At 40.4% G+C, this 10409-nt stretch overlaps 1 protein-coding gene across 9 annotated transcripts in view; it reads left to right on the top strand.

Moving 5' to 3' along the window:
• The window catches only part of PAPLN (papilin, proteoglycan like sulfated glycoprotein), a 60985-nt gene that overhangs the window by 21744 nt on the left and 28832 nt on the right, over window positions 1-10409 (top strand). For 4 of the 9 annotated variants that reach the window (XM_027459177.3, XM_038179137.2, XM_027459175.3 and 1 more), the window contains exon 2: window positions 519-577. The exons of the other annotated variants lie outside the window; for them this stretch is intronic. In XM_027459177.3, coding sequence (XP_027314978.3) covers window positions 521-577 — 57 coding nt within the window. In that variant the 5' untranslated portion in view covers window positions 519-520. The remainder of the gene's footprint in view (window positions 1-518; window positions 578-10409) is intronic. 9 annotated transcript variants of the gene reach the window in all.

Here is a 10409-nt window from a genome sequence, read left to right as displayed (position 1 = left end):
TAACTACTGGTGGCTGAATCTAGTGATATCTGCCCAGGACAAACGGTAGGATTTTAAACAAGCACAATCACACAAAGAAAGGCACAACGCTTCACCAAGTCATGAAGGATGAATATAGGGTACAGAATGTTAACTGTGGAATTTCTTACCTTGGGTCGGTTGAAGTCATTACAATCTTCAAGGTTTTGTCATGTGTATAAGTAAAAGGGTGGGAGGGCAGACAAGCAGCAGCATGCATCTTCCACTGTGCCCGGGGATGGTGTTCTCATAATATCAGAGGAAAGTTCAGGGAAATATTTGTGCTCAGTAATTACATTCTGGCTTTCTGTGCAAGGTAATTTCAGTCTTTGCAGTTGCCTTCATCTATCCAGGGAGTGTAGTGATAAAATCGCTTTTCTTCTCTTGCCTTCATTTTAGTTCCCCCTCAATTTTTCCTTTATGGTATCTTAGCTTTCCAACCTACAAGCAGCAAAGAAGTAAGTAATTCTTATCAGTAATTTTTCTATTCCCACAAACAGAGATGAAGAACTTGTTCCTTCTGCTCATGCTAGCAGTGATGCCACCTTCTGCATTTTCAGTAAGTAAACTTTTCTGAATACTTACAAGAAATTAAAGATATTTTTGCTAAGGACTGTCAGCATCTGTAACTTGAGTATTTTGTAGAAAGTACATGTTATGAAAAGTCTAATGTGGCAATTAAATGAGAAAATTTGTCTCTAGGGTTGTTATCTGCAAAGTAGTAATCACTGCTTCAAAACTACAGTTATCACTTGAAATAAGATGAATAAATCTTTGCTTGACTGATTTAGACCACTAAGACCACACAAAAGAGAAAAGTCAAATGGTTTAGCTTTAATTGGGGAGGTGATATTTATATCAAACCAATTCAACAGAGGCAAAAAAGGAACATAGCTATTAGGAGCTGGGGTTCCTGTTCCTTTCTGAGAGAGATGTGGGATCTTTCTGAAGTAAATGCAGTTTGAGAACAGTTTCCCTGAATTTAACTTCAATATATATATATTTAACTTCAATTATATTAATGAGTTGGACAGTCTGAGATAAAATGTGACCTGCTGAGTAGATGGGAAGTGTTAGCAAAGAAGAAGTGATACATTATGTGTAAAGGAACAGAAAGGAGGAAAAAAAAATAAGGAGAGGTAATTATCACCCTGAGTAAATGTTTAGTGGGAGTAGTGAGGAATTATAAATATGTCACTGAAATTAATGAGTCCACAACTTTTATTCACCAGTACAGTTAGGAAATTATATTCCCATATTCATCATTTGCAAATGCTTTGTAGGCCGTCTTTTGAAGATCAAGGACAAGAGGCCAAGAATCAAGCAGAATTCATTAGCTGTCATAGACTTTGCAATTTACAAATGGAAATATGCTTAAATAAGATCTTGCTATCTTGCATCTGATAGAAGATGATGCTGTACGTTAAATGAACCAGAATATACTATATTCAGTTCATCTTTTTACCTGTCTGTTTGCAACCTCATGTTTTTTTGGAAGGGAAGGACTGAAACACCCTGCAACTACAAAGGCTGACATTTCTCTGTAGCATTAGACTGTCCCCTGCATGCAACCAGTAGCTCCTGTTGAAGGCATGCTGAATGAAGGGAAAATATTTTGCTTGGCCGCTACTTAATTTCAGCTTCCCTGACATGGTGTCCCAGCCCTGACATCTGTCCAAGATATAAAAAGACAGGATGATCTAGCAGCAGTTAGGCATTCTGCTATGGTGATTCTCCATTTTTTTCTGGGAGGGAAGAGAGAAATGGTTTAGGTTTTGAATGGGCCATTCTTTACCAGATGTTAATGTGTCTGGGCTGGACTGTAGTAAGAAATGGTCAGCTTGTGAGAATTGGAAGGACTAATTGTAGTGATGACAACTCAAGTTTGTGCTAAATTGGGTTATGCACCAAGCAAACAGTGGGGCTGTGTGAACTCCCACAGGTGGGATAGCTGTGGAAAAGCAGTACCTGCATGCCTGTTTCACTGCTACAGAGAGGAGTGGTAGCCCTGCTGCTATAAGTAGCACAATTTTGCACATAGATGATGGAAGGAAGAAAGAAAGAGAAAGAAAGGGTGAGACTGAAAACTGAGACAGGGAATACTACAAGGGAGAAAAATAAGTTAGAGAATTGCATACGTTTCTGCACTACTATGTACTCCTTAAGGGCTTCACCTGCAATGGCAGACTTATTGAAGAGTAACTTTAATTCATGCCACATAACATTGAAAAAGTCTCTTCTCTATGCCTTCCTTTTATAATTCCTCGAAGCAGAGGTATGAGATTATTAAGTGGCATGTTACATTTCCCCACAATGAAGGGGAAACACTTCCTTTAATGCATAGGAACATTTCTTTGAAAAGGTGAGTCTCTGTCACTTTAATTCTGTTAAACATTGGGCCCAGAGCAGCCTTGCAGCTGAGACAGATGAATTTTTATATCAAATGAACTGCCAGTATAGCAGCACACGGGTGAAAAGGTGGGTCACCTCCAGGTTTGCAGTGAATAGTGTACACCCCAGGAAGTGTTTGGTGGTGGAAGAACTGAAACCAGCAGAAAAGGCACAGGCTAGCATGTGTAGGTTGTATTCCAGAACGAGACATTTACCTTTAGATCCATCCTATGCACTTATACAAATTATTGCTTCTGGACACCTTTTGTCCCAGAAGCAGGAAAGCATGACTTTGTAAACACACAGACTGATAGTGATAATGGGAGTACAACTATAAATGTCTGAGCTGCAGGTTTACACAAGGATGGAGAAGATAAGTCTACAGGGATTCGTGTCTGCTTGTGATTAAAGGGTGTAGATGGATGCCTGCTGTTTTTCATCTCTTTTCCTATTTTTGGAGTGGAGTTGCTTGTTTTTGTTTTGTTGATTGTTAAACTAGGGAGAGCAGCAAGTGAAAGAAGGGAAGAGATGTGGACAGGGCCAAGACTGTCAGAGCAGTTGAGGCCATTGCCTGAATCTGCTGTGAGCTTGCAGTCTGAGAGTGGCTGTTTTTTCTGCCAGACATGACAGGCAGTGTTAAGGGCCAAAAAAGGGACTCTTGTTTGTAAAAGCCACGGGCTGCAGAGGATTTCCACCCCAGTGCTCCATCCTTGGTAGGATTCACCAGGCTCTTCTTCAATTCTTTACTGGTAGAATATGGAGAGTGTGGTACAAGGCTGCCCAAGGAAGTTCTGGAGTCCCCATCCTTGAAGTTATTTAAGAGACGTGTGGACATGGCATTAGGGGACACGGTTCACTGATAGAATTCAGTAGCTCAGGTAGGTGGTTGGAGTTGGTGATCTTAAAGGTCTTTTCCAACCTAGATGATTCTGTGATTATTGTGCAGCACCTGTGGTGTCTGTCCCTTTACACCCGGTTTAAAGGGTCTAGAAAAGGAGGTCATCTGTAACATGTAGCTCCTTTATTGCTTCTGCTGTGATAGTACCTGGAAACTACACCTTGATGGCCAGGAGGAGTTTTGTTAGTGGCTGTTACAGACAGAAAGCTAAAACAGAATAGTCTAGTGCAATTTCAGGCCATCCTGTCGTTGCTTCTAAGAAAGTTGGGAACAGTGGCAATGGAAAATGCCAGGTTCCGGTGTTTTTTTCATGGCTCCTATTGTGTTTTTGCAGAAGGACAAAATGATGTAAAGGTAAAATTGCCTGGGCCCTGCCTGATAGCGTTACTGCTGAAGGAACAGTGCCTCTGGTGATTTAGAGAAAATGAATGCTGAAGATTTTCCATGGGAATAACTTATTTTTTTTTTCTGTTGTGTGCATGTATTTAGCATGGTTGTGTATGTATGTTGTATAATTTGGGGTTGCTTTCTGTTTAGTAAACATGACATTCATCAGATTTCTCTGCCTCAATTTCATTTTTACAAGTGTGGTTTCACATTGGCAAATTTTTACAGCTAGAATTCTTCTTTCCAGATTTGAAATGTCTTAGCCACACATATCATGTTACTATTTCAAGGAAAAGCTTATTATTATTATAAGGGAAAGAGTTTAAATTAATGCTTTGTTATCTGTATGTATTAGTTGTTAGTTAGATCGTGTCCAACACTTATATTTGTTCCTAGACTGTACTGCAGGTGTGCTTAAAGTGAAAGCTGGTCTGAAGCTTGGCTGAAAATCATATTCAAATGACTTCCATCTGGGCAACATTGCTTTCTATGGGTCTGCATTTCTAGGTTAAAATACCGTTTTTAATTTCTTCTGAAGCAATGAAGGTTGTTATTGTTTAACCATTGTTAATCTGTTGATTAAACTTCTAAACCCTTGACCAGATCTGACAGAAAGGTCGAAAGGTATATAAGGACCTCAAAGTTAAGGTCATAAAGAAACAGTGAAAATTACTGTGAGAAGAGAGAAAGGAAAGGAGATTTTATTAATGTTCTCATTGAGGTAAAGGTAGAAAATAATTGTACTGAGTAGGACCAAAGGTTTAGTTTGCTCTATATCCTGTCTCCAGCTACATCATAAACAAATGTTTAGAAAAAAAAATGTAAGAAGAATGGCAAATATGTACAGTTTTCCCTAATGCACTTCCAGTCTCCAGTTACTTGTGGATTATGAACCCTTTGAACTGGAATCTATTTCACTTCCCTGAATTTGTTCTGTCTCCTCGAAACCACGTAGACTTCCAACAGCACAGCATTCATATAAAGACAAGATCCTGTTCTTGTGATTAGTTCATACATCATCATTTGATTTGTCCTACATTTGTTTTTATCTTTTGGTCACCTATTTGTCATCCATGCAAGGACTGCTTAGCTTCCTTCAAAGCTTTAGGTGAATGATTTTGTTGAAAGCTTTTTGGAAATGTGAATGTATCAGACAGGTTACCTTTGCTCACGTTTGCTAATCTGTCAAAGAACTGTAGTAGCTTTAGAAGGACATGCTTTTAAAAATGCCTGGTTGACTCTTTCCCAAATATGCTGTATTTATGCAGGTGTCTGCTAATTCTGTTCTCTGTTATAGTTTCTATTCATTTATCTAGTAGCTGTCGGTTTTATAATATGTGGGTATACAATTCCTTGGGTTTCCCTGGGATCCTTTGGTAAATTAGTGCCAGACTTTCCGCTTCCCAGTAATCACATACGGAAGTATTTTTAGCTGAAGGGGTTGTCTGCCAGTATGTAATAGTTTATCCATTTCAGTCTTGAGTTCCTGCTAAGTCCTTTGGATAAACAGTTTCTAGTGACTTCGTACTGTTTCTTTTGATCACTTTTCCAAAATAAGTCTGTGGTTATAAAATGTTCTCACAATCCCCTTCTTTGTGGAGTTTTCTGAATGCCTCCTGTTTCTTCCACAGGGATTCCAAGATTTAATGTAACTTCTCTGCAGTGGCTGTATGTTTTTAGATTGCTTTTTTTTACACACTAGTCAGCTCCAAGCCACCCAGACCTGTGGACGGCTTTCAGTTTCTGAAAACTATTACCTGCTCTGTCCACTAGCCAGCAAATGAGCACAGTCTAGTGAGGAAGCACCTTCACAGTTCTGCGGTAGGTGAGGCAGTTGCTGCAGCCTTCCCAGCTAACAGGAAAGCAGGGAATGTGGAAGGAGCCAGCTATATTGTGTGACAGTCCATAACAAGGTAGAAAGAGTGAGGAGTGGTAGGGAGTGAACATAGGAAGTGTGGGAATGAGTTGAGAACTATGAGGGTGTGGGTTAAGTAGTGTAGGGAGAACCTGAAGTGTTTTGGGGAGCTGAAGATGTAGGGGAACTGATGGATTTTAGTGAGTTTGCTAGAGGGCATATACTAACAAGCCAGGGCTAAGGTGGTAGAGGGGAGTGGAAGGAGATAATGCAGTGAGTGTAAACCGCAAGCCGTTAAAACTAATGAAGCCTTGTTTTTTCTTCTCCTCTTTGTGAAGCAGTTTGTCTTAATAAGCTCTCTTCTCCTGTACCATTTTGTGGTTCGCTTCCTGCTGTCACCATCTTATTCACTCTCATTCTTGTTTTTCTAGGTTTGTTCAAATGCAGTTCTTTGATTGCTTATTCATTATTCATAAAAAATGGTACTTGGCATTCTTCACCTTCAAAGCTCTTTGCGAGCCTGCTGTGTCTGAGCCAAGATCAATGGTTAAGACAGAATTATAAAAAATGCTTTGTTCATGTGGTTCTGATTCATTCACCTATTTTTTTTGTTGCATTTTAGGCTAATAGCGTAGCTGGTTACATATAGATTTATCTTGAAAATACTTCTATTGAATAGTAGCATACATCTACATTACAAATGGCTGAGATACACTGAATGTTCTCAGCTCCCTGACAGTTAGGTACAAATGTTGAATACCCCATCTTGCTGGGCTTAGCTGCGTGGAAACGTTATGGGTGGTCATCCTAGGAGAACAGGGCAGGTCTTCTGGATAGAAAAAGAAGGAAGTCGTTCACATCCTGACTTAAGCATATGCTCCAGGCCTGTTGTTCTTTCAGGGCCGCTAGGCTTTACTGGCCCTGGCCAACCTCCCTCCACTCTGCACGTAGCCTGGGAGGCCATTTGAGCCCCCAGGGTTGTCAGCCCTAACACAGTGACACCACAGCAGGGCCAGGCTCCAGCTCCCCACAGCCCTGCCCTGCCTGGGTGCAGGCCCAAAGAACCAGGCCCACCCACAGGCCCATGTCTTGGCCTTGGCCTGTCCTGTCCCTAGGGATAGGCCCAATGTTTGGGCCTGGGCTTCCCCTGGCCTGCCCTTCTCCCTGTTTGGGGAGGTGGGACAGGCCTGGCTGTCAGGCCCAGCCCTGCCCTGATGCCCCTAGGAGCCCTCACTGCTGGCCCCCTGCCCACAGGGAGCAGCCAGCTAGCCTGGCACCTTGACAGTTTTTATTTTTTTTTGCCTCCCTCATTAACCTTTCTGTTAGCAATTAACTATTCTCTAAGCAATTATTATTCAAACTTAGCAAAGCTGCATTTTTCCCTGGAGACTTCCTATTAGCAAAGGCTTTGGCAGTGAAACCATTATGGAATAAATGACCGCAGTGATAACTTTCTTTTGTAAAGCATTTGTTTTCACCCTTCTTTCACAGATGTTTCAACAATGGGGCTACAATTCAAGGGTGTGTTAAACTAAACATAAACCTTTCAGAAACTGTAAACCACAGAAAGCTGATGTTTATCAAGCAACAGTAGTGTAGTGTTATTTGAGAAACAGTGAGAAAGATTGAAAAGACGCACTCTATTTTGACTATAGTTTTAAACTACAGAAGTGCCGCATAAAATGACAGAGACACTTAGGGAATCGATTCCATATTACTCATCTTATCATAGGCAGCTGTATCTATTTTCAGTGGGTAACAATTTTACAGGGCCTTGTACTTCCGATAGAAAGAATTTCAAATGTTAACTTGCAATGTCAATATTTTCCCACAAGTCTTGATGTTGGCACTGAGATTTGTTATCGTATCTGAATGGAATCTCGTAACTGTGTGATGCATTTCCAGAAGTCAAAATAACAACTTTTCAGCATACAAATAGATGCTTCAATTGCAGCTCAATGGAATAAAGGTATGTGAGCTGCTGGGCTAAAAGTGGGCACTAACCTCATCTAAAACCTCTCAGGCATAGCATGGATATCAGTAATCATGTGCTTTTAGCAGTGACCATTGGAATGGTATAACATGATGTTTTATTGATGCTTCTCAGTTTGGAAAGGCAGCACAAAGAGTCACGGAATAATTTAGCTTGACTATCTCTAGGCCAGTAAAGGTGCCCACTGAGCAGGGAAAGACTGGGTGGAAAAACCTGGCTGAGATTTAGTTTGCTTGTACCTGTGACTACAGACCTTCACTGCTCGCTTTGGACTGTACAGTAAATTGATGTTTGTTTTCATAGCTTAGTGATAGCATTGGAGTTGTATAAAGTTATTATTTTAAAGGATGTATAAAATTATTATTTTAAATTATAAATTATGCTGACTTGGTAGTCCATGTTCAGGTATATAAACTTCGTAGATCATCTCATCCCTGCAATGCATGACCGGGATGCGCAGTCCTCTGTCGCGTGTAGTTTCTTATCCATCTCATCAAACTGACTGAGAAGTGTTCCAAGGGCCCTCTTTGAAGTGTTTCTGCATACTGCCAACATTTTTAGTCAAATCCCATTCACAGCACCTTTTCTAGTGCATGTTTCATATATAAAAATATATATTATATCCTATATATTCTACTATTTAATGCTATGTTTAGTACTGTTAATACTGTTTAGTACTATATATTGTACTATATGCTGAGAATCTCTTTAAAGGCAAAGTCTGTGGTTCCAGTGATTCAGAGGCACAACTCTTTTATTTGCTTGTTATATCAGATTCAGTTGGCCTGATAACTGCAGATGCTCCAACTGTATCAGTATTGTATTTATCAAGGAATTGATGAAAACAATGCACTGTTCATAAAAATGAAATCATTGACCTTCTAAACTTTTGGACCACTACAGCCTGTTTACTAAAGAGCACTGAGAGCATGCGGTGCCAGGGTCACGTGTCTCATCAATGTTGCCAGAAGACAGACATTTCTGTTGTTTTAAAAGGCAGTAGAGCTAGACGTTAACTGACTGTCCTTTCTGAGATTTTCAGAAGTCAAGTAAGATGCTTGTGTACTTTGTCTGGCATTTCCTGAGACGTTAGAGTATATACTTACTGCAGATAAATAAATGGTCTGCGTTCTTGTATGCATGCAAAGTTGAAGTGAGGGGAGAATGAAGCCAAGTGAATTGGTAACAGTCATGACGTTTTTAGACTTTTAGTTCCAGGGTCCAGCAGGGCCTGGGATTTAGTCATACTGGCTGACAATGGATAAAAGCATTCCAGAGTCTGAGCAAAGCAGAAACAGAAATTAGCTGATAGCGTCTGAAAACATCTTGTTATCAGATTAAATAATAATAGATTTCATATGTATTATAAATATTCTGCTTTATATTTGCCTGTACGTGCAGGCATGCAGTTCCTGAAGTAATGAGGACTCTGCACAGATTCCTAAACGTGTGAGTTGAGTCCCTATTATAAAATGTTTCTAACACCATACAGCTTTGGAAGTCTTCTTCTGGCTGACACTTCTTTTGGGGTGTACATAAATGGAGTGATACTGAGAAAATGATTGTTCCTGCACTCTGCTTATGCATAAGCCTTACAACAAAGAGTCCCTGCAGATTTTGCTCTCTATAGAAAAATAAAGAATGCTACTTCTGTAGGAGGGATATTGGAATATTTATCACTTCGGTGTGTGTTCAGGGAAGGGTTTTCTATCCTAACTGCCTTCCAGTAATCTGACTTTCAAATGCTCCTCCTCTGGATTTTTATCTGCATGTTTTCTTCTCCCTTATGCTGACTGAAAGGTTCCTTGTTTCCAGGGTGAGCTAATACTGCTCCTAAATCAGTCAGCTGATATAGAGGAGTAAGACTGCAGAGAAACGGAGTGGTAGCATGTTTCATTCTTCTGGGAGTAAGGGAGGAGGGATTACAGGGGGCAGAATTAGGTGCCTGAAAGAAAAACTTGGGAAAATAAGATGCTTTTCTGAAAGCTAAAACTCTATTGATGGGATTACTCCCGGAAAGGCAAATGAAAATGCAGAAGACTAACACTGAGCTGAATATTTGGAACAAAAGAATGGGAGAAAGGTTTGGCAAGGGGTCTGGGAGATGTTGACATGGCAGAGAGAAGGTATGTGGAAGTGGCTGTAACCTGGGTAGTGCCACTGAGTGAGCAGGGTGAAGGCAAACAGAGTTAGTCTGAACCAGAAAACTGGTCCTGAAGGATTTTGCCTACAGGGGGTTAGAAAGAATTGCACAAAACTTGCAAAAAACAAAAGGAAGTCAAATAGCATGAGCCAAGAAGAAAGTGCTTCACATTAGAGTAACAGAGGCAGGAATAATAGGGGGTGGATCTGGAGCTAGATAGCTGTGGGTATTGTGGTAGCAACTGCATAAATATGGTAAGATGATATCTCTGAATGTGTTGCTCTGCCAGCAGCAGGGAATTACTCCTGAAAAGAAAGTGAGAGAAATTAAAAACAAGGCTGTAACTCAAGGACTTGGAGTCAGGCAGGGAGCATGTGCAGAAAATTACAAGAACTGTCTGAATGACAAGGGAGGGTTAACCCATGCATCTTGCCCAAGCTGGATTCATTGGATAATATATTAGGATAGTTCCTATTTCTAGCAGAGACTTAGATGTCTTATGGTTAACTGAAGTAAAAAATATGTTTGAAAAGTGAGGAGCTTACGCTCTGCAAATAGATGTTGTGAAGTGATGCCTGATTGCAATACCCACCTCTCAGAAGCTGATACTTAATGTGCAAGAAAAGAGACACCTGGACCTACCAAGGCCACGTGCAAGTCTCACTGCACAGAGTTAACAAACTTTTGCTGTCTTTCAATGCATGAATAACTACTGCAACTAGAC

Source organism: Anas platyrhynchos, chromosome 5, assembly GCF_047663525.1.
Source record: "Anas platyrhynchos isolate ZD024472 breed Pekin duck chromosome 5, IASCAAS_PekinDuck_T2T, whole genome shotgun sequence".
NCBI classification, from domain to species: Eukaryota; Metazoa; Chordata; class Aves; order Anseriformes; family Anatidae; genus Anas; species Anas platyrhynchos.
The sequence above is the reverse complement of the archived record's forward strand: the minus strand, read 5'-3'. Positions and strand labels throughout refer to the sequence as shown.